Source organism: Semicossyphus pulcher, unplaced genomic scaffold (genome assembly GCF_022749685.1).
Source record: "Semicossyphus pulcher isolate SPU_LCO1_2020_fin unplaced genomic scaffold, fSemPul1.0.p SCAF_3, whole genome shotgun sequence".
NCBI lineage: Eukaryota > Metazoa > Chordata > Actinopteri > Labriformes > Labridae > Semicossyphus > Semicossyphus pulcher.
In genome coordinates, this window is record NW_027211704.1 from 13,907,361 (window position 1) to 13,930,649 (window position 23,289).

Below are 23,289 nucleotides of genomic sequence, written 5' to 3' on the forward strand. Positions count from 1 at the left end.
TCATACAACAGAGTCAGTGGGTTTTAAAGGAGAGTCAAACATGTAATCTGTTAGTTTCACAAGTGACATGCACAAAACAATGCAAGCTGATGACGTATATATGTTCTGATGTTTTTAATTCTTCAAAGGTTCCAGTGAACACACGTACAATGTAATGCAAATATTACAAAGAACTACGGCTGTCGATTGCTCTACGATACTGAGGTGTCGTCTATATTAGATAAATATCAGCTTGGTTCTTCTGGTGTGTGTGTGTGTACTGCTAATAATCTCTCATAAGAAGATTTATTTGTTGATTTTTTTCTAGAAGAAGTCTGCTTAATGCAGTAAATAACGCAGTATTCTGTGGTTTTCTTTCTCTAGTGTTGTCCTTACTTTGCCTTCATGTTTCATCACGGTGGTAACGTGTTCCCAGCTGGAAATGTTTTGTTCTGAGAACGCTCTGAGAATGTTTTGAGCAAGAAGTTTTTTATTTGGTTCCCAGAATGTGCCTTTTAATATTAGGAGAAAGTTGCAGTGAGAATGTTCTTTTGTTAATAAATCACGTTTCAGGAACGTTTTATAAATCACGTTCAGGCCGTACTAACATCCTGAAAAGATCCTCAGGATGTTGGAGTCAGCATGTTCTACCTTTGTTTTTATGCAACATTGAGCAAATGTTTTATAAAAGGCGTTCTGACATCCCAGGCCTCAATAACATCCTGAAAATATCGTCAGAATGTTGCAGGTAAAACGTTTTGTCTTAGTTTAAACTTTACAAGAACTTTATTTGAAATGATAAACATCCTTAAAACGTTCTTTGAATATTAGATTAAAACGTTTTCTTTCAAACGTAATGAGAACTTGTCGATAACGTTAGCCAATGTTATGGGAACGTTCCCTGCTAGCTGGGCGCAAAGAAACCCTTCTGTGAGGCTGTTCTGAGTGTGACCGAGCCAGAAGCTAGACATACTGTAAACATAAAATAACATTTAAAAAATAGAAAAACAAACACACATAATGTGGTGTGTTTAATGACTCACGTATAGCTACTTCACAGCTGTCATCACACCCCACAGCTCAACGACAACTCAGCAGTCTAAATCAAAATCAGTCTAACTGATTCATCTTTGCTCACTTTGATTTCTAACTTATCAAAGCATAGAACAGATCAGGATGATGTCGTACCTCTTGCCATATATGTTTGTTTTGTTGACCGTTTTAGGCAAAAGCCGCCTATGCTGCAGTAGTGGAGCTCAATCTCTCCACCCCATCACTTATTCCAAACCCGTCAACAGAAAAAACCTCAGATCACAACTCTCACACGTCCTTTTCTCCTGCATCCAACACTGCAGTTCTCCTCAGTCTCTCTTTGACTTGGAGGAACTCCGGACCCTCTTGCTGTCGCTCTTTGTCTCTCTCCAGCTGTGGGAAAAATAAAAACAGACTCAAAATTGCAGCCACTGTAAAAAAAACGCAAGCAGCATTTTTACTTATGATTGTCAAAATCTAAAGGCCTGAAAAATCCACTCAATCCATAGCTGTTAATTATATTTGATAAGCAGGATATCAATGTCTACACTGCCCTCTAGTGGCCGACTGCAGAACAGCCTCAAGCTCAAAAAGACCAAGTAATCAGTGACCATGAATGTCAACCTTCCTTATATGATGCATGGCATTCAGATGTGATGTGAAGATATTTTGTGTCCAATGCAAACCTTTTCCAGCCTCTGGTGTCTCTTCAACAGTTCTCGCTGAAGCGGTGATCCGCTCTTCTGTGCCTCTTCCTGATCCCTGCTCGCCTTCATCCTCTGTTCCCATTTCCTCTTCTCCAAAGCCCTCTGGAGTTCAGTCTTCCCCTCGTGCAGCACTCTCCTGTCAGACACACAGAGGGATTTTATGATCTGTACAAACAATGAGACTGAAGTGTGAGTGTTTACGACGTGTCTGCGAGTCTCTCCGACCTGTTGTGGCTCAGCCGCAGTTCTTTGTGGAGCTCCTTGTGGCTCTTAGAGGCCGTTACAGGATTGAGAGGTTTCTGGGGTCTGATGAGATTACTGCTCTCCTCCTCACTCTGTAGGAGAGGAGCCTGAAAGTCTGAGCACAGGTCACGCTGTTCGGTGTGGTGTGTCTGCATTTCTGAGGCTGTGGAGAAAAGCACAAATATATGTTTTGTGTACAGCTTTTCTTTGCGATACATCATGTTTAAAGGTCGGTACAGCTGGTTACGTTAAGAGCTACTGCGAGGAACAGTTTGTGGCGAACTTGGTGACCCTTGTTGGTGCGTCCTATCTCTTTGCTGATCCTGTCTATGTATGCCTAAGTTGTGGCCTATGATGACAGACCTCATCCTGTTGTCTGCTAAAAGTCAAACAGTCAATATTTATCTTTTCCTTGGACACAGTTTACAAAGTCGCGTCAGGTCATCATCTTCCTGATGTTCTGGTTTGCTTTGCAAGGTCATATAGAGGCACTAGTATTCATTTCAGTCTGTTTCATAACCAGTTAAAACTCCTCATGGAACATTTAAGTTACAAACAACCACTGCAGCTTTAAGTGACACGGACAAGAAAGAAAACGCCACATTTACATTGACCAACAGAAATACTATATACTGCTGAAGTCATGCTGAAGCAGCATTTTTCAACAGTACAAAAGTAAGAGCGTTATAATACATTTAATTAATACGTTCATGTAATGTCGGGCAGCTGTGGCTCAGTGGCAGAGTGGGTCGTCTCTTAATCGGAAGGTTGAGGGTTCGATCTCTGACTGCTATACATTGTACATGTCAGTGCAGCCTTGGGAAAGAATCAGAATCAGGTAAGTAAAAGACTTAAATTGAATTGATAAAAAAATTGGCATTTAGAATAAAAATCTAAAAAAAACCAATATGTATAATACAAAATATGTAAAACAGGTGTGATTAAAAACTGTACAGATGTGCAGGATATTAGTGCGTGCAAAAAGCTGACAGTATCAAATTAAAACAACCCAAATTGCTCCAGTTGGCATAGCCATCGCTGTGTGTGACTAGTACTGATTTACAGTTGGGCACTTTACGTAGCAGCCTCTCTAAGTGTGTGAATGTGTGTGTGAAAGGGTGAATGTGACATGCTGTAAAAACGATCGCAAGACTAGAAAAGCGCCACATAAGTGCAGTCTATTTACATTCCATTTAAATCAATTTAACGTTGTTATGTGGCTCATTTATTTACTTCATTAATCACTGAGATTTCAGGGGTGGCCTGGGCCTGGTGCCACCCCAAAAATCCTAAATTAGGATTGGCTGTTTGCCTTGTCAGAGGCGGGACTTGTAACAGGCTGCTCGTAGCTTTCTTTCCTATCCAATGTGGCACATTTCCTTTAGTACTTTAATATTGTTACTCTGACCACACGTCTTCTGTTTGAGTCCTTAAAGAATTAACATAGAGGGAAGGGTTGATTGAATGCTATTCTTTTACGTGTGTGTGTGTGTGTGTGTGTGTGTGTGTGTGTGTGTGTACACATACTTCATGCCACCCCTGCGTAAGTCAGCACCCCAGTTGGGCCACCAAAAAAAGTCTGGATTTGCCCCCTGGCTGTGGCTCAGTGGTAGAGTCGGTCGTCTCTCAATCGGAAGGTTGGGGGTTCGAATTCCTGGCTGCTACAGTCACATGTGGAAGTGTCCTTGGCATAGCCATCGGGTATAAATGCATAGATCTGGTTGGAGATTGGAACTTAGGCCTTAACCAGCAGTGTGTGAATGTGACACGTAGAGTAAAAGCAGCTTTGAGTGGTCGGAAAACTAGAGAAGTGCTATTTAGTATAAGTGCAGTCCATTTACCATTTACCTACAAAATGTAGCGGACTACTCACATAAAGTAAAGTAGCCTAGAAGTGCCCCAAAATGTGCTTTAATATAGATCTGGTTGAATGTATTTAGTATCCCTCCACCATTAGATAATATTTCACCATTATAAACCTTTTGTATAGCACAGTGGCTCATATAGGTCAGTACTGTGCTGCCTTACAATAAGCAGGAATAATTGAACAACAAAGACATTATTCCTGTATTGAAAACACATGTAGCTGCTTCTTTTATGCCCCTGATTGACAACAGTGAGGTTTTATATATGCATGCACCTTCTCAATGCCTGGGTACTGTATACTGTGGAGCATTGAGGTTCCTTACACATCTTAAGGCCCTCGCTCATCATTGCTCCCTGTATGCTCGAGTTGACTGGCCTTCATCGTCCACCAGTAGACTAAATCAGTGGCATGTGCTTATTTATAAGGCAATTCTTAACTTGCTTCCATTGGCAAGACAAACTCCGTCTTGAAATGAGAAAAGGGGGTTTCAGGTACGCTGCTCCTGCGGATTTGGGTCTGGGGGGAGCTGATCGCTTTAAGTCGCTTTACAAGTAGATTGAAGGCGTTGGAGGAAGATGCCTCAGGTTGTAGATGCTTTGACTTAGGACTTTCCACTATGCGACCAAGGATGTTTTATGTCTGAAACTTAAATGTGCTGCTGCCTGTCTTGGCTAGGACACAGATTTTTAATCTCAATGAGAGTTTTCCTGGTTAAATCACATTTAAATAAAAATAAAACTTGTAATATAAGATCTACAATGTGTGTTTTTCTCTTTGGTGTTGTTGACAGTGGATTGAAGATAGTACGGATGGGAGGCAATGCAAGAATCAACATCATTACGGATAATTAAGATTCCTCACCTGAGTTCAGGGGTGTCCCACTTCCACATGGCAAATGTTGGAGATCCCTCTGTCAACAGACAAGTGTCAAACAGAATGTAATGTTAAGATACACAGCTCTCTTTCAAAATAAAAGTCTGTAACATAAAAAACAAACATTCGATAGCACTTTAAATACATAGAAATCTCACAGTCAGGTCAACAACACACTTTCATGTAATTGGCAGTGAACACTGTGAGCCACACAAAGCAGCATTATGATGCTGACAGTCAAATGAAGTGTCTAGTTCCACATGTCCAGTGAAGCGAGCGAGCGGCCTGACTGTTGAGGTGGAGGGCTGCCACCTCATTAATGACGGCATCAAACAAAACACGGTTTGATCCCCGTTGAGACTCCTATTTGCTGGAGTTTGAGCAGAATTAATAACCTCCGCAGGAATTGCTCCCCTGTGGGATTCACAGTAGACTGTTGAATCAAATGACTCTTTTTGCTTTTGTTGTTTGATGAAATGTTTCAGTAATATTTGAATGTAAAAACAAGGCAGACTTTAAATCTTGCACATGATCTATAGTTAAAGTGACATAATCAATCCATGCACGTTACATAATGTTTGTTGTAGCCTCGGAAATCCAGACGGAGAAAAGCTACGTCATGTGTCCACAAACTCGAAAAGAAAGTAAAGTTTAAACAAGATGACAGTAGATTGTCAGAATGAGGAGAAAGTAGAATCTAAATGAGGCATTTTAATGACAACTCGGCTCCTGGCTGCTGTTTGCCTGATGAGGGGAGAGTCATGCTGTTTGGCTAAATCTCCGACGGTGGATATTGTGTGGAGAAGAATTAATAGGACGTGACGGGATAAACACTCTCCGAGGCCCGCTCTCCAAGGCTGGAAAGGCTCTTTTTTTCCCATCGGTTTAAGACGTGTGTCAGTGTCTTTAGGAAATAAAACGTAGAGGCACCAGTAACTGACAGGCGACTATAAAGTCCTGCAAAGAATGTGATTAAATGTGATATAAAAAAACACAATTAAGACTGATTTATCACGACACACAAGCAAGGCCAGAACATGTAACACTGGTCTTTTTAATCTTTTTAAACTCACATGTGAGGAATTTATTTTTGCCACATGGATGCTTCTGCCGGATTATGTTGACATGACAGGAGTAAAGAAACACGTTTTACAGAGAAAGTAAATAAAAAATCTACAAGCTTACCTTCTTTCCATGGGTGACTCCCATGTCCTCAAGTGAGATGCATTCACAGACACATCCTCGGCTCACAGTGGACAAAGTTTTAATAATTATTTGGGGTTTTTCTCTCCCTCTCTCTCTCTCTCTCTTGTCCTGCAGCCAAGAATGCCCGAGAGAGGAAACTGTGTTTGGTCAATGATGATGCGCCCAGAGAGGCAGCAATCAAGTGGAAGACAAACCCCGGGGCTGGAGGAGAGGCCAAAAGTGCTGGAGGTACATTTACTACAAGTCAAGTAGAATACCTAAACTGTACTTGAGTAGAGTAGCACTAATTAATGCTACCTTATACTTTTCTATACTGTAGTTATTAGGTACTATTTAGACTGAGATATAACATTTGAATAATAATAATGCTTTCAAACATTTTCAGTGTGTGAAACTGTCGAGGTTTGAGGGCACAATTCCAAACAAATTTCCTCTCTGAAATTTTCACACCGAGCGGTTTCATTTGAATAACAGCTCAAGGCCCAGAGAGGTTAAACGAGAGAAGAAAAGAAAAGTGCTAATGCTAAAAGTAAAAAACAGAAAGTAAAGAAAATTTGATCCACATGAAATAAAACAGGGCCCTGCAGATCAGAAAAAGTTCTGTCTGGTTTTCTTTGACAGTTAAATGATAAATGATAATCAATTTCCAGGAATCGGAACAAATATTGTTTATTTATCCCAGAGGGACAAAACTGTCAGCATATTAAAGTCCACCAGTAACAGATATTTGCATAGTATTCAGTCTCATCTGTCAATGTGTCAAATCGTCTTTAATTTGTTACTTTGATATTTTTTAATATATTAACAGCACAAGTCGAGTTTTGTCACTTTTATTGATAAGGCCAAGAATCACAAAAATGACAAACTTCAGATGACTTTACAATCCTAAATGTAGATAGTTAGTAACAAATATTTGCTTTGTGCAGTTTAGTAATCAATTGTTCGCCAAAAATATACAACATTTGCTACAATGTTATAAGTTAAATTTGGCAAGCTAGCTAATTAACATATCCACTCATTTAGTATTTTGCTTGAGATAAATTAGCGAGTAGCAAGTCAATGTTAGCCAGCTAGCTGTAACTAATTGTGCGTCGTAACATTCGCTTATAAAGCCATTTTTTAAAGGGCAAGCTAGCCATTGTACTAGCCAGATCAGCTCCTGGAGTCTGGTTGAATTGGCTTAATCCACTCAGACAGTATTTGGTTAGCTAGTTAGCAATGTTAGCAAGATGCTACTTCTTCCACCACTCCAATCTCATTCACGTTTAGCCAAAATGGCTTCACATGATGTGTTTTCCTGTGGTTTGTATTGGACTAGCAAACAGCATTTAAAGCTAACTGTAACTACTATTGCGCACCGTTGGGAAGATGAAAAGAGGCAAGGGTTCAGGAGCATGCTTAAACTTCACATTCTTCACATTTCTCCAGGCAAAAGTGTCCCGCGTGTCCCATTTACATAGAAATCAGACCACAGTCTGTAATAGACAACCGAGAAAGACAGTATCAGGAAGAGTTGTTCTGAGTGGGTTAATATTTACAAGAAGTCTCGAAACTTCCCTCAAATGTTATTCCGTCTTAGGAGCCTCTGTAGATCCATCTTCACCACTTCGGGGCTTAAGGATACAGCCGCCCACCCTTGTCATACTCGGCCAGTCTTCATAAACGTTGGTTTTTGGATCATTTACAGAAATCTGACGAATGAGCAGGAAGAAGACATTTGTATTGTCATTATTCTTTTTTAAACTTCAAGGGTATTTTAAAATTGATGAAAAATATAAGCGCATTTACAGGCTCACTAACCTTCTCATGGTGGCTAGCTGCTTTTGCTCCCGTTTTGCCAGCAAACACCCAGCTGTCTCTGCTTTTTAGATCGCTGATCATAGTGCTTCCCATTTTCTCAAATGCCTCCCTTATTTCATTGGTCATTCTGCCACAAAATAGAAGGGGAAAAAAAGGCTCATTGCGTGACTTGAAATCCTATTCGCAGTTGCATCATTAAGATTCACACTTACTGCGGAATTGCGTCGTCATATGTGGCCACCAAAACGAGCCTTCCAGGTTGTATATTTTTCAGGTATTCCAGGATTTGTTGTGAGTCTTTTGTTAAAGTTTTGGGAGGGGGGAGACAGCGACATCATTTATGATTTAAGTTAACGGACTTTAAAAACAGGACGGAAATATATACTGTATATATATATATATAAAATACTTACTTCCGTTTATCATATTTAAAAAGTCAAATTTTTCCACAACTCCACGTTTCTCTAAGAAAGGCAAAAAGCATATTATGAACAGCTGACAAATTTGGATCACGTGACCCTGTTTAGATTGATGAAGCTCATTTAATGTGATTAAAAGCTCTAGAGCAGCTTCATCAACTACTGTTTCCAAGATCAATAATGAACTTTAAACTATTTAAATCTTTTAAATAAAGTACATTTCAAGGTAAAATTACTCATAGGTCTCATAGGTAACGTTCCTACAATATACTAGTATTTAAAATCACTTACCATCTATTACCACAACGTTTAGTCCCGGGCCAATATTATTCAGCACGTGACTCATAACACTGTTGAGATACCAACAAGGTTGAGTTTCAGTCAAAGGGAATTTTTATATCTTAAGTTAATCCAGTGGAGTCACATTAAACACGTACATTTTACCATCAAAGCAGATCTTCGGTCCGACAACATTAGCTGCTCCGCTCCAGATATGGAAAGAATAAGTTTCAGGTGGGCAGGGTTTGGGGGGGCTACACGCGTTTGATTCTGAAAATGCACATAGAAAAGTGCTTAAATGCACTCAAACATAGAGTTAATGTTATTGAGATGAGCTGTAACAGTTTGCAGTTTACCCTTTTCATCTTCAGTCTGCAATGTTTTAATGTTACTGAGCCCTGAAACAGAAGAATAGGAGACATCAATGAGGTGTAAATGAAAAGAGGTAGCTGTGGATTTTTAAGATGCTATAAGAAGAAATTAGCTCACCAAGTTTTTTAATGCTGCTAATCTGTACATTATGTGTAATGGACAGCCCCCATGCTATCACGAGGATAATGCCAACAACACCAACCAGTTCCAAAACACCTTGCAACCACAGAAAGTAACAACACATGAAGATCTGCAAATAACAACCAAAACTACCTGTGTTTTTTTTTTTTTTATAAAGTAAAGTCTCACCTCGATTTCTCATATCTGCTGCGGATCATGGAGCTTTCCGTCGCTGAAGCTTAGAGCCGTGGCCTTTGAAATGCACTTCAAGTATTTCCTGTCAACAAGAAATACTGTAGGTATGGCAGAGCTTTGGTGTCACATCATCTGTGAACACGCTCCATGACTCCTACAACCAGGCCTTGTGAGAGCAGGTGTTTGGATATGCAAAGATAATGTGTCAGACCTCCTCCCCCTTTTGCTACATTAAAACCAGGATGTGGCATTACTCTCTCACACACACACACACACACACAGACACACACACACACACACACACACACACACACACAGTGCAGTGAACTAGATGATCAAGTTACCTCTCCTAAGTTGTCAAATAAGGAAAGTATCCACCTGTAATTGATACTGTTTGCAGAAAACAATGCAGATTTGACAGAAGAACATTGTGTTTAACTGTTGGGCAAACATACCTAGATACCTGGAGAGAGACGGACACAAAGAGGAGAGGAAAAGACACATGCTTCGTGTTACACATTAAGAATAGCAGGTCATTTATCAGTTTTCTGTCTGTGGAGTGGGTGTGCAGGGTGGTGCCGTGGTTGCCGTAGCGAGAAGGTTCATGGTACCGGATGCAGTTGGCCTTTCTGTGTTCTCCCCCGCGCATGCGTGGGTTCTCTCCGGGTACTCCGGCTTCCTCCCACAGCCCAAAGACCAAATGTATAATATTTGGAAATCGAGCAACAAACTCCCACAGGAAAATTAGAGTAAATGAAGTGGAAATTGATACAGTACTTGAGTACTTTAGGAGTAATAATTGACAATAAATTAAGTTGGAAATCACACATAAACCATGTCAAAGACAAAATGTCTAAATCTATCTCAATACTGTACAAAGCTCAATATACCCTTAATCAGAAATCATTGCACACTGTTCTACTCACTCATAGTCCCATACATGACTTACTGTGTAGGTATGGGGAAACACATACAACAAATACAAACTCTATTTTTTTACTGCAAAAGAGAGCCATATGAATTCTAAGCAAGAAACCGTATCGTGAGCCAACCAATCCATTATTTATCCAGCTAAACGCATTAAAATTTAAAGACTTAGTAGATTACCATACGATACAAATTATGTACGAAGCCAAAAGTGGACAATTACCATTAAGTATCCAGAGGTTGTTTAAAATGAGGGTCAGTAAATACAATTTGAGAGGAACATTTTTATTTGAAAAACTTAAAGACAAGAACAAACGTTAAAAATCATTGTCTGTCAGTCAGGGGGGTGAACCTGTGGAATACTTGTTCTGAAAACATTAAAACATGCAGCACACTGATCAGGATCAAAGGACTTTATAAGAACAATTGCATTATTCAATACACTTTGGAAAATGTAAATTAATTTAAGTATGTTAATGCCAGTAAATGGCCAAAAATGAAAATACTAATGTATCTGCTTTGCTGCTGCCATTCCTTATTTCTGTGATGATTATGATTTTGTAAGGTAAGAGGGGTAGGTGTTAATAAGCTTCTACCTACACCCTTTCAGTTCATTACTAAATATTTTGATGGTGCTTTTATTTTCTATGTTTGCATTTTGTTTTGTCTATTGAAAATGAACTGAAATAAAAATTGAAATTGAATTGACATGCTCGTTAGGTTCATTGGTGACTCTACAATTGCCCGTAGGTGTGAATGTGAGTTGTCAGCCCTGTGATTGACAGGCGGTCAGTCAAGGGTGTACCCCACCTGGGATTGCGACCCTGAACAGGATAAGCGGTATAGCTGATGGATGTCTGTGGAGGTGACTATGTTAAACTGCTGATATACTAAATAATGATTCTATACTATAACAATAAGAAACAAGTCACTTGGTTTTACTACAATAAAGACGACATAGGCCAATACACAGAAATAAGTCATTACTGATGTTGAAATAGTGAAAGGCATGCTAATCCCCTTTTAAAGCAGAGTTAAGCCCTCATGTCAGTAAGCATCAGCCCTGCTGAGCTCCAGCTTTCACCTGCCTGTCCAAACAAAAATAGCACTTCCCCACAGGCAGTAATGAGTTATGACTGTTATTAAAGTCACACAGGCCAGATCGTAATAAGGTCATAATTTATCCATCAGGACACTGCTGAGTGAGGAGTTAAAGCTCCTGCACGGCTGTGTGTGGAGAAATAAACTACACGTATAAAGACGGGGGACAAATTACAGGAAATCAAGCAAAAAAACGCCTTAAATAATTGCCGTGCTGCCAGAGCGGCTTCAGTGCTGTATGATTTAAGTGTCCTCTGAACTCGAGGAACGAACGTGTTCTTTTAAAAGATGTTCCCTCATTTGGCGTTTTGATGATGCTGCTGGAGAATGCCTCCATTATTTCCTGTAGGTGTGCAGCAGGGTTTAGATGTGTAGTGGAGTATAGTGTGTGTTTCATCATCAGACTTAATACAACAAGATTATGTAAGAATAAATGTTTTAAATAAATAATATTTATTTGCAATGCTTCGATACTAGACCTTCATCAGGCAAACAATTGGTCAAAAAGGGCAGGACAACACAAACATGTAATAATGTAATAATGAATCCTCATCATTGCTGAGTGTAAAGATATCACACAAAATATATTGTATATGAATACATTCAAATTAAAGGGACGTTAAGTGTCCTCAAGGGAAATACAGTATAAGTAGAAAACAAACAGTAATGTGCAAACAGCCTATACTTTACAGTCAGAAAACGGTCAATTATTATTTAGGCTGAAAAAAAAGACTTGTGTATTAGTATACATGTTATTTATAGGGATGCACGATATTATCGGCACGTTATCGGTATCGGCCGTGTGGAAGTTTTTCAAAGTGTCCGAAATAGACAGCAGAACTGCTATTTGCAATGACTGCTTCAGTGATGCGAGGAGGAGCCAAGGCAAAGTCTTTCAACACTACAAACTTGATTAACCATCTCAAGACCCGTCACCCCAACCGTTGTAACAAATGTGATAAGAGTATCACCATTATACTGTACGCTAATTCCAATACAGAAGAGAGTTGATGATCTATGAAATTAGGTGTGCGGGAAAAAAATATCGGTATCGGTAATCGGCTAAATGAGTTCTTAAATATCGGCATATCGGATATCGGCAAAAAATCTGATATCGTGCATCCCTAGTTATTTATATTTTATTAAAAAAATTTCAAACTACTACCACAAGCTAATTGCTAGTGAGGAAACTGCCTCTACATATCTGGGTCTCTCGAACAGCTGCCTGCTTCTGCAAGTCTGTTAATCACGCGCAGAGCCAAATGAATTAAATATTACAGTGAAACTATATTTACAGAAGGTGCGTCTACTATCATTAGATGTTATTACAGAGATACACAAAGTGCCATGAAGTATGTCTCTGTCTGACTCCTGAAAACTCTTGCAATGATGCATAATAGCCACGCTCAAGGGGTGCATTTCCATCTTTCCCCAAACCTGACCTCATGTTTTTATCAGTCTTTTTGTTGATTCGTCTCTGTGGCCCCTGATTTGAGTGTCCTGGTTTTTTTTAAGTAATGAATATTTTAGGCTGAAAGTGCTACATATGAAAGGCTTTATAATATAGCAGCATATTTTACAGCCTAAGTGTAATACCAAAGCCGACCAGCAGAGGGTCCTTGTGTGTTACTTTTGAACATAATGCATTAAGAGAAACAAAAGGACTGGTTACATTATAGGAATAAAATATGATGTTTTATTTTTGTCCTATTAGAGAACAATTTGCTATTTCACTTATACAGAGATAATGAAACACACTTAGCTTCAAACAGGTTCAAAACAATCTGTTCCAGTCAGGCAGAGATGCTCTTTAGATAAGAGTCAGACAGAATAAATTATGCAGCGCGGACAGTCTCAGCCAGTCCACACACAGCCTGGTGAGATTTCATGTACATATTGCTCATAAAAGCACCAGAATATACAGTGATAACACAGAATTGATCATTAACATCATTCACACCATCAGTAACAACAACAAGGCTTTCTTTGGATGTTTGCGAACTTGTAATAACACTTGAACTTTAAACTCACAGAACGCACAGGCCGCTCTAAAGACAGGATGTTGATTCTTCAGTTATCTAAACTGTTGATTTTAGCAACACCAATCAAAAGAGAAAACGTATCCATCAGCTGATGTCGCAGCATCCTTGAACAATAATGATTACTCAATGATTTCCACTTAAAGGTAGACTTCCTGGTCTTCGTTTCCTTTGTAGGTTTCAAAAGACATCATGCGGGATCGCTCAGCCTAGAAGTCCATTAAAGCGAGTCGAGTCTGAACTCGACAGCAAATTTACTTTAAGTGGGTTAATGTTAGCATGAAAGGGGGAAATCTATTTCAAAGGGAGCTGGCCAACTGGTGGATAGCTGCAGTCTTAGTGCGGCTATTTTTAGCTGCACGTCTATTAGAGTGTTTGAAACATTCGAAATGTCAAATCTCCATGTGATGCTCTGTAGCAACTGCTTATTTCATAACTGCTGGTAATGATAGTGAGCTTTGTGACATATACAGGTGGATACTGGGTGACTTTAAATGTGGACAGTCTCTGGAAGGCTGCATTTACTGTGTGGTTAGGAAAATACAGTTAGGCTACAATACAGAGTTTGATTTATTTTGAGGTATTCTTTGTAAGTTTTTACTTCTGTTTCCACAGCTTTTACGCCCCATTTATTTATTATTATTTTTGGCTTTTTACCTTTATTTATAAGACAGCTAAAAAGACACAGGTGGGGAGTAGAGAGTGGGGGGGTGACATGCACCAAATGATCGGCAGGCCAGGAGTCGAACCTGCGATCAGTGCGTCGAGGACTGTAGCCTCTGTACATGGGGCGCCTGCTCTACCAACTGAGCTACACCAGCGCCCCCTGATTTATGTTTTTAACAAGATTATGAGCATTTAATCATGCCAGCATTAATCACATATGTTTAGGTTCTATTTAAAAGAAGAAGCACTTCATACAAACTGAAATAATTGCAAATCTGACTAGTGGAGTGTTGATTCTCAGTGGGATGTGCAGCACCTTTCACCTGACCTGAAGTAATTTGATGAAGAGTGTGGGTTTGGTTTCAGCTGTGTGTATGTGTGTGTGAAAATAGAAAAATATGACATATATCACATTATACTTTCCCCTTTAAATGTTGTTCTAATAAACAATGTAGAAATGCTATGTCCTTACCGTCCTGAAACACCACATTTGGTTCTTCTTATATTGTTTAATAGATTAATATTATGTGTGCATCTTCACTTTACAGGCTACTTTCCTTCTCTAACATTGAATATTAATTGAATTCAATTGTAGCACTTTTTTTTTACACTGTCAAAAAGGAAAGATTAAATGTTTTTATTTTTACCCAAAAAACATGCAAGGCGAGTTCACCCTGTTCCTTCAGCCCTGAACAGTGCCTGCAGGCACAACCGCCACATATCAGAGGGTTCAGCGAGTAGCACGTATGTAGCCTGAGATGTGAAAACAAAGGCAAAGGATGCTGTGAGCGCAGCATTTCAACATCTTAATCAACTCCTCTTCTCTCACATCTGGGATTTTTGACAGCTCGACAGTGAGAGGACTCTTTTTTAGCGAGTATCTTTAACGGAAAACGGAAAAGGTCTGGATCACAGTTACATCAGGGTTACAATGTCAGGCTTAAGAAGCTCCTCCACTTCCACAGAGGAAAGACAAATGTTTTCACAGGCTGTGTGAGACCTTGATGTGTGAAAATGATGCTTTTAAGGAGCTGGTTAAACCATGAGGGCTAGTTATATATAACAGATTAAGAAACATAGTGAATTATTCAGTTCATCTTTTGATAGTTGAATAATCATTAGGTGATTTTTAAAGGCAAAATTGGAAAGAATGTGATGCTTCAGCTTCCAGAACGTGTTGCTTATACTGTGTCGTCGTGTGTAAGCTACGTTGTGTGGATCGATTAATCAAAATAATGTTCCAAAAAAATTAATCAATAATGGAAATAATTATTACTTGCAGCCTTAAACCACACAATCCATCCTCTCCTCTTCAGTCGCTCGAGCAGCGTCCCGGCCTGAGATTTATTCCAGCAGATCCTGTCACAGGGAGAAAAAAAAGGAAGTTACAAATGACATGTGAAGTGATGAGGAAGGTTACAGCTGTGTCGACTTGTTCTGTGGGACGGATGACAGTGAAAGCTACAATCAGGGAAGCCATGATGCACTGACCTCGTCTGACTCCTCTCCCACTGTGCCGGGCCCCCTGTCGCCTTCTGTCACTGCTGAACCCTGCTCCTCCATGCGCCTGAGCACTGAGTATCTGTACGTCGCATTGCTGAAAAAAAACAGAAGCGACACAGAGGGTAGTGGGCGGTGTTTTTACAGCACAAGGACTTTTAAATAAACTCATTAAGGCTCATTAATAATGCTTGCTTACTTGACCGGGAAGCAGTATTTTCGGATGATCAATACAGCAGCAACAATCGCTGCCACGGAGACGAAGAGCACGGATGCAATAATCCCGGGGTGAAGCCTTAACCCGGCCTAAAAAGACAAATGAATCCAATAAGATCTAACAGTGGGGTAGTTAAAGAGCCCATAAAGCTAACGGCTCGGTTCATGATGTGTGGCTCAGATAAAAAGGAAATACGGACGGGGGATATGACAGCTGAACAGCGGTGTGTTATGGATCACGACCGGAAAGCTGAACAGCAGGGGGGTGAATCATTGGGCCAAGCAGGGGAATTGATGCATTCCTGACAAAGACTGATCACCGGACTATATCTTTAAAGTCAGAGCTGTGCATAAGATCACAGGTAATGTTAGGGCCAGACTGTTTGAAGTGATAATTAGGACTCACATGGAGGGCGGCCAAATAAAAAAATGAAAATCCAAAAGGGACAATTCATCACACAGGTGAGGAGGTGTCAGATATGGAAAACAATGGCACTGTGATTAGATTTGACTGCAGTGACAAAGGTTAAATCTCTACACGGATAACATTCAACATTAGTTAGCCTTTGATTGAGCAACCTGGGATTTGGAAAAATGAACTTTTCTTTATGCTAATGTTCAAATTTGTCCAAATTTTCAGGAAATGTGGACAAAATGATTAAATAGGCACGTTTTGAGCGCTAATTTTTACATGCAGAATCTCCCCTTCTTATGTCTTAGTCTGGGTCAACTCATTATAATACTTGTTGTGAGGGGAGGAATTACAAAGAGTTCTGCAATTAAAAGGTATCTTTAAATGCCCGGTAAGTGAAGATTTAGGCTTCCTATACATTTGACAAGCAAATGCAGTGACATACTAAAGTCAGCTACACTTTACATTACATCTTTATAAATGTTTCCACTTACTTAGCTGCTTTTTAACTGCTCATAGGGAAGTGAATTTGGGAACCTGTTTGATTCCAGTTAGTTCTGTAAACTTGTTAGTATTGTGCTATAAATAGATGACAGAGCCGAGTAACATCAAGTGTATTTAATGTGAAAATGTTTGAACATTTTCCCTCTGAAGTAGATGTGATGCTTTGAAGGCAAACTACATCAATCTTAACAATCCCATCATATGATGTAACCGTGTGTAGGATTCTCTCAAGAAGCAAATACCGAAAACAGCCCTGTCTTTCTACTTCCACATATCGTGTCAACAAGTTTCAACAGGTTCACGTTTAACATAATCGACACAGTTACATAACATTACTCTGATCATAACAGTGGCGTGTTTGTATGTTCAAGATTACGTCTGCAAATGCGCGACAATATCATCAGGAGTGAAATGGATCTTCGTACCATATGTTTACATATTTACCTGTTGTGCTGACATCGTTGTAACCCTCAGAGCCTGGTTAACCTACTTTCACTTTGGAACGACAACACGAAGTACATTATTTCCCTCTTTAATTAAAGTTACACCCCGAATTAGTGGGGAAATTTCTAATTATTTACATATTTCCTCCGTCTGACTGTAACCGCACTTGGGGAAACATCAACTTCCTGGTGGCTCTCACCTGTTGCGATTGCGAAAAGCAGCATTTCCACGCCCCCTTTCAGAAAACGTCATGTGATATTTAGTGGTGTATCACGTGGTCTTATGAAGGGGCATATTTATAACCGTATTCGGACTCGTAATATTTAAAACGGAACTTACTATGGCCATAAAGCACTATTTTGTCTGTGATAAAATGCTGTAGTTTGACCATTTGTTCAGAAAAGCAGCCATTGTTATTGTATCAAATTATTTGAGTGTCTTTTTGGCCAAAATATACGCTTTTAAAAGTTAATCACACATCACAGTATAGGGCATCTTGTAGTCATTATAATCACGTTTTAACCCTCCTGTCGTGTTCGGGTCAAATCCGACCGCTTTACCGCTTTATCATAAATACTGTGTTTTAAATTTGATTGCCTCAAGGTCTTATGATATCCACCACACTAGGCATTTGGTAAATGGTAAATGGACTGTGCTTATATAGAGCTTTTCTAGTCTTTGTGACCACTCGAAGCTGCTTTTACACTACATATCACATTCACACACATTTATACACTCATGGCAGAGGCTGATAGGTAAAGTGCCCAGCAGTCAATCAGATATCACATTCATACCAGTGTCTTGCCCAAGGACACTTCGACATGTAGCCCGAGGGAGCTGGGGATCGAACCTCAGACCTTCCCATTGAAAGACGACTGAGTCTACCACTGAGCCACAGCCGTATTTGAACATATAAAATTGCTGATGACCATTTTCATTGATATTTCAGTGGTTTAGTCAACTTTGTAACACCTGTGGTGTTTCCGGACAAAAATGACCGCCATATAGGAAATGAATGGGTAACACTAAATTATGTTCATCCATCAGATGGAAAACATCCCCATACATACCCACACATCTCCCTCATGAACAACACATTTCAGATTGAACAACTGGACCGATTTTTTTGAACCAAATGAAGAGGAGATTGAAGTTGAACCAGAGATAGAGGAGGATGTCTCAGAAATGGAAGACAACATCGATGGATTTTGGAACACATTTTCAGTGTCTATTCTTTGTATATTCACTGCATTTATTGGGGCAACCACTAATCTGAGACATTGTTTACAGCCTAAAAAGGTGTTTGGTGATGATTAATGGTTTTTGTGTGAATGTAAGAGCAGTTAAAACAGACCTGTCAGATTTGATCGGGAACATCAAAGTAAGGGGGGAGAAACGAACACGACAGAACGGTTAGAAATCTGTAGTTTTTGGTGTCATCTAAGTATAATCAAATATATATAAAATAGGCTATAACTGTCATGTCGTTTGCGATGCTCTAGATCTTCTGCTCTAAATCTGTTTATAAGTTATTACTGTTTGTTGAATACTGCATAAAAAAAGCTTGAAAGGTGTTTATTCCCATATTATGTGTCCCATATATCAGTAACCTGACAAAGAGATTAACCTGGGCTGACCTGGGCTCAGTATGCAGCCTGTGTCAGTTAAACGCTCAGTGACTGATGGGTTTGGTTTGATTAAAACTGCTGTGAATCCCGATGTGATGAATGAATATTAGCTTCTCCCTTCCTTTGTTTCATTTTTTTTTTTTTACCCATCAGTGTGAAGCAACAATTCATCTCAGGCTGAAAATGATGAATCAATCTGGCATCAGCCGCTCATCAGGTGTGATCAGTGTTTTGGCAAGACTGATGAAAGGAGCTGTCATCCCTGTGAGCCGCTCGTCTGTTGTTACAACTGGTTACACTTACAGGCCCTAAAACATAAATAAAAAATCTACAAGGAACCATAGTATGTTTGAAACATTCATCATTCAAAATCAATCACCTTCTCCTATCATATCAATGAGTTAATTAATGAGGGCAAGAAGAGCTTTGTTTTTTATTAAAATGCACACATTTAAATCAGATTCTATTTAAACAATATACACACACATCGTGTTAGCTTCCTTTTTTACACAAATGACGATAAATAACAAAGAAAATCTAATCCGGGCTAAATTTCAACCTCAAAAGAAGCTCCAGGAAGTTCTTTCAAAAGGCTACATATTAATTTGCTCGCCAAGACTTCTGAAAAGACTTTCTCTACCATCAGATGTGCCACTGAATGAGCAACAACTCAACTTCTAGCATAAAGCATGTATCTGACTTATTGAGCGCCACACTAACATGACACTGCTTGGAAGTGGAAGTGGAAAAACAAAGGTCTTCATAGTCGGTCAAAAACAAAAGGTTTTTGTGAATGGAATATTCATTTCTCATCAATGAACTACGCCAGAAGAAAGAATCCCAAAGTTATTCATCCTCTATCAATGACTTCTGATTTATTTATTGGGATTCTCTCGAGCTTTGAGTCAAGCTAGTTCATAGTACTTCCCCGTCTTTGGATCGAAATAGCAGTTCAGGCAAGGATCATAGAGCAGATTCAGATACTCTTCCTCGTTCTCCTCTTCATTCAGCGACTCATCCCCTCCTGTAATAAAGCGAGAAAAGCACCCTGCAACACTTAGAAGACACTGTGAAAAACATTCAAAGACAGCAGTGCAAAAGTTACTCAAATTAATTAAGTTTGCACAGATAAAAAAGTTAAGATGGAATTTTTTTATGTTTCACAGCCACGCCAGGCGTGAACAAGAGCCGACTCTATCAGCTGCAGCTGGAATAAAAAGAGAAGCGCGGATGGAGAAGTGACCTTCAGACTCAGGTGGATTTAAAAGTTTTCTGCCGCTGCCATTTTTTTCTCTCATCAATCAAGACCTCAGACACCCCGACGCAGTCCCACATTATGAAGCTGTAAAGAGATTCCCTGTAATCCCCACTACTTTAAAGCACGAGAATTTAGCTGTTAAATTGACAGGCAGTTAAATGCTTAAAAAGGTTACGGGATGCTCCAGGAGGAACATTTTATCTTATCAGAACTTGGGCGACGATAATGAAAACTAATTATAAGACACATTGTGTGAGAGGTTTAAAAATGATGTTGTAAACTGCAAAGGTTTCGTCAATTAACCTTGTCGACGTGTCTGGGGGGTACAGACCTGTAATGAGCCTGTCTCTTTTGACCTATGGAGTTATGTGGAGGACAGAGAGCTCCGCTCTCATGGGTTTTCACCCTTAATTAGATACCGTTTCACATGCTTTCCCTCCATGCTGAGTGCAGACTTTTGGTGGGAGAATGTAAGCTTTGACACCAGTGAATGTTTCCTTTGGTTCTCTGCATTTGCACAATTAGTGTGGTCAGTGTTAAGCATTGTATTGTTTGCTGGCTGAGGGGAAAAACTGAAATTAAGGGTACTGTACCTGCGCTTGAGTTTCCTCGATTGTTCCTCGTGTCGACTGACCTTCTCTGCAGGCCGGGAGGCATAATAGGAGGGCTGAGCACATCCATCCACTCCCTAGGGCGAGGACCATAAAGACACAGTCATGACAACACATGCCATTACACTCACCATCCCACTACCGTACCCCGCACATCAAATTGCCTCTATATGACATTTTAACAATAAGGTCCCATCACTGTGTGCTCTCAGAAGCCCATCTAAGCTTCCATCGTCCTTGAGCCAATTCTGCCGTACACTTAGCCTCTCCGCCTCGCACTTCTACCTGAAGGATCGTTTATTAGATTCTGAGTCAAGCTGTGACTTCCAAGTGTCCACGCTCTGGCCCGGAGTAGAGGTCTTAACCTTGTCGGTGCTTGTGAAAGCAGGACTTCCTTTCACTCCTAAATGAGTTTATCTTTCCAGGCGGACGAGCGCAGAAGCTTCAGCCGTACATCAATCACTCTCAAGCAAAGTCAAACACTGCTCTTGGAGTATGGAGCCGCAGATGAGACGCAGAGAAATGAAGATGAATTATTACTTGGATCACTGCAAGATTCATTTGTGAAGCAGATTTCATTTCAGGCGATACATTAGTCGCATGATTGCAATTATCCATTTACATCTTTTGCCTTTGGACATAACATCAGAGCACATCATAGCATATTTAATGAGGAACTCTAATCTTCTTCTGTGCATCATTCAGCAGACAGCCGGTGATTTAAACATTCATTTAAGAGCTATCCATCTGAACATCAAGGAACACAATGATTTTCGATGTCAGGATCTCTAGAAAGTGCATTTGCTAAGCGTTGTATAGGATGCTTAAAAGGCACGACTGCTCTTTAAAATATCCCCACATGTTAAGCAGGCCTCATTCAAAACATTCACAATTCTAGTAGCTTCTCTAATTAACTTCTCTGAGTACTATTTTAGAGGATGTGAAAGAGTAACAATGAATCTTCTTTATAAATATTAGTTATTACTAAAAGATGTAAGTATATCTTTTTTAGTGATGTGCTATCATAAGCCCTTCAGCGCTGTTGAATATGACAATATATAACATTAAAACAATATGAAAATGTCTATCGTTTGTGTTTTTCTATATCGTCTCCATCGTGATGTCTCAAAACTGCTGAACTGCTTTACGACAACGCTTCACGTTCCGATCCTTGCACGTGGGAGTGTACCTGGAGCGAACCATAGAGGGAGGCGCTGTTTATTAACATGGACATTAACGTGCAGAAAAGGACTTGAAAACGGAAACACTTTTTTTTTTGTCAAGTATTTAATTCACTGAGGATTATCCAAAAATATGCTTTAGCATGTGGTTATTTCATATGGACTAATCATTTGTTAAATTACCAGAAAACATGATAGCCCTTTCTACATTGCAGTTCCATCACAGCACCGTAATGAAACACCTGCCTTTTTTTACATTGAACCAAGCAACACTGGCATAAAGCTGCCCCTGTGTGCCTTTCAGAAGCAAAAAGGCGCGCACCATGTAAACAAAAAGCATATACACACGGAGCTGTTCCGTCCTGCCGGCTCGCCGTTTCCACTGATGCCGTTTCGGCTCTGTTACGCCTCTGTTACTACCTGATGCTCAGGAGCCTCAGAGGCGGAATGACTTCGCCCCACCATTCTGCCTCTGTGCGTTTCACATTGAAGATGAGGCCTAACAGAGGCGCAATAATCCCACCCTGAACTGGCAGTGTAACAGGGGTTATAAAATAAATGCACCAGTGAAGTAAGAATATCAAACATGCCAACACCTTTCTGAATTAGAAATATAAATTAAACAGCTTTTAATTGAATAACAGCTGAAATAGGTCAAAATGTTAATATTAAAGGGGGGTATTATGCTCATTTCAAACTTCATATTTCACTCTGTGATACCTGTGGAGTAGCTTAGCATAATTTACTCATCATTTCTCTCACACTGGTGCTCTGTGCAGGCCCTCACTCAGCCTCTGCCTGAAACGACTCAGTCAGCTCTTTCCCTTTAAGAAACCCCGCCCCTACAAGCCCACTTTCTTCTGAGGCTACCCTTTGTTACATCACAAAGTGCAGCGTGTAGAGAAAACTGTGTAAAAGCTGTCATTCACAGCAGCCTGCAGACTGAGCTGAGAAGCCTGGGGATTACTCCAACATAGTTTTAGCTACAGATTTGAAACTTAACCCACGTTCCGTATGGACATGCAGCATTGTAAAATTATATATGCCTTTAAATGTGAAACAACATAATACCCCGTCTTTAAGGCACTATGGTTACTACAGATTAAATTCATCACTGTGAAAATAAAGAGAGCAAAGTGAAAATCTTTCAAACGGCCGATTCTTTTTTATCAGATCATCCCAGGTGTTTAGCATTAATTAGAAGTTTATTCATTTCTAGCCTTATGCCTCTAAAGTGTTCAAGTTCGTTATCTGTATTGAGGCTCTGATTTTTCTTTCTAACAAAGGCATTTAGCCTTCTCTAACACCACTCTGACTACGTGATAAGCAAGTGCGCAGTAAAAAAGTTAATGGAAGCAATTTTGGAGGACAAAGGCCTCGGCTACAGAGCTCCAAATTGGACTTCAGATTGTTAAGTGGGACTTGGTAAGAGTGATTTCATTCTAAAGTCATTATAATGCAGATACAGACAAACCTGTGATGAAGAGGCTGAATTAGTTTGATTTAATTTGAGCGAGTACACTGTTTTTGCACCGCGCTGAAGTATATTGAAATTAAGCTTTCCAAATATCTCCAAATGAAACCGTATCAAGGCGACTCTGTTTGTCTGACACCCCGGCAATTTTGGTGAATTTCGCAGTCGTCTTTATTGTAAAACAATTGAATTGCTACTCCGGGTTTCTCTGACAGCCTGATTTGCGGTTTCACATT

General features: G+C 39.8%; 3 protein-coding genes across 3 annotated transcripts in view; all 3 read right to left on the minus strand.

Moving 5' to 3' along the window:
* Positions 1–1,299: 1,299 nt before the first annotated feature.
* On the minus strand, positions 1,300–5,910 carry LOC138606091 (protein FAM107B). The gene is made up of 5 exons (XM_069678549.1): positions 5,887–5,910; positions 4,690–4,738; positions 1,944–2,124; positions 1,698–1,854; positions 1,300–1,404 (listed from the first exon to the last, which is right to left on the minus strand). Exons 1-5 carry the CDS (start codon positions 5,908–5,910, stop codon positions 1,300–1,302), a joined length of 516 nt encoding a protein of 171 aa, XP_069534650.1.
* Positions 5,911–6,754: 844 nt separating this feature from the next.
* LOC138606421 (protein FAM3C) lies at positions 6,755–9,213 on the minus strand. Its single transcript, XM_069678889.1, has 9 exons — positions 9,087–9,213; positions 8,895–8,993; positions 8,762–8,803; positions 8,564–8,675; positions 8,418–8,476; positions 8,121–8,171; positions 7,920–8,004; positions 7,708–7,834; positions 6,755–7,598 (listed from the first exon to the last, which is right to left on the minus strand). The coding sequence occupies exons 1-9, from the start codon at positions 9,097–9,099 to the stop codon at positions 7,473–7,475; spliced, it is 714 nt and encodes a 237-aa protein (XP_069534990.1). The 5' UTR covers positions 9,100–9,213; the 3' UTR covers positions 6,755–7,472.
* Positions 9,214–19,434: 10,221 nt separating this feature from the next.
* cfap20dc (CFAP20 domain containing) overlaps positions 19,435–23,289 on the minus strand; it is a 33,811-nt gene continuing 29,956 nt past the window's right edge. The window contains exons 17-18 of the mRNA XM_069678552.1: positions 20,381–20,475; positions 19,435–19,553 (exon numbers count right to left, since the gene is read on the minus strand). Coding sequence (XP_069534653.1) covers positions 19,435–19,553; positions 20,381–20,475 — 214 coding nt within the window. The remainder of the gene's footprint in view (positions 19,554–20,380; positions 20,476–23,289) is intronic.

Excerpts from the sequence above, each read along its gene's own strand:
- LOC138606091 (XM_069678549.1), bottom strand. The coding sequence starts at position 5,910 with ATGGGAGTCACCCATGGAAAGAAG. Across the intron at positions 1,855-1,943 it reads CTGCGGCTGAGCCACAACAG|GAGAGTGCTGCACGAGGGGA; the intron begins GTCGGAGAGACT and ends TGTGTCTGACAG. Across the intron at positions 1,405-1,697 it reads GACACCAGAGGCTGGAAAAG|CTGGAGAGAGACAAAGAGCG; the intron begins GTTTGCATTGGA and ends TTTTTCCCACAG.
- LOC138606421 (XM_069678889.1), bottom strand. Across the intron at positions 8,676-8,761 it reads GCAGACTGAAGATGAAAAGG|AATCAAACGCGTGTAGCCCC; the intron begins GTAAACTGCAAA and ends GTGCATTTTCAG. Across the intron at positions 7,835-7,919 it reads TATGACGACGCAATTCCGCA|AATGACCAATGAAATAAGGG; the intron begins GTAAGTGTGAAT and ends ATTTTGTGGCAG.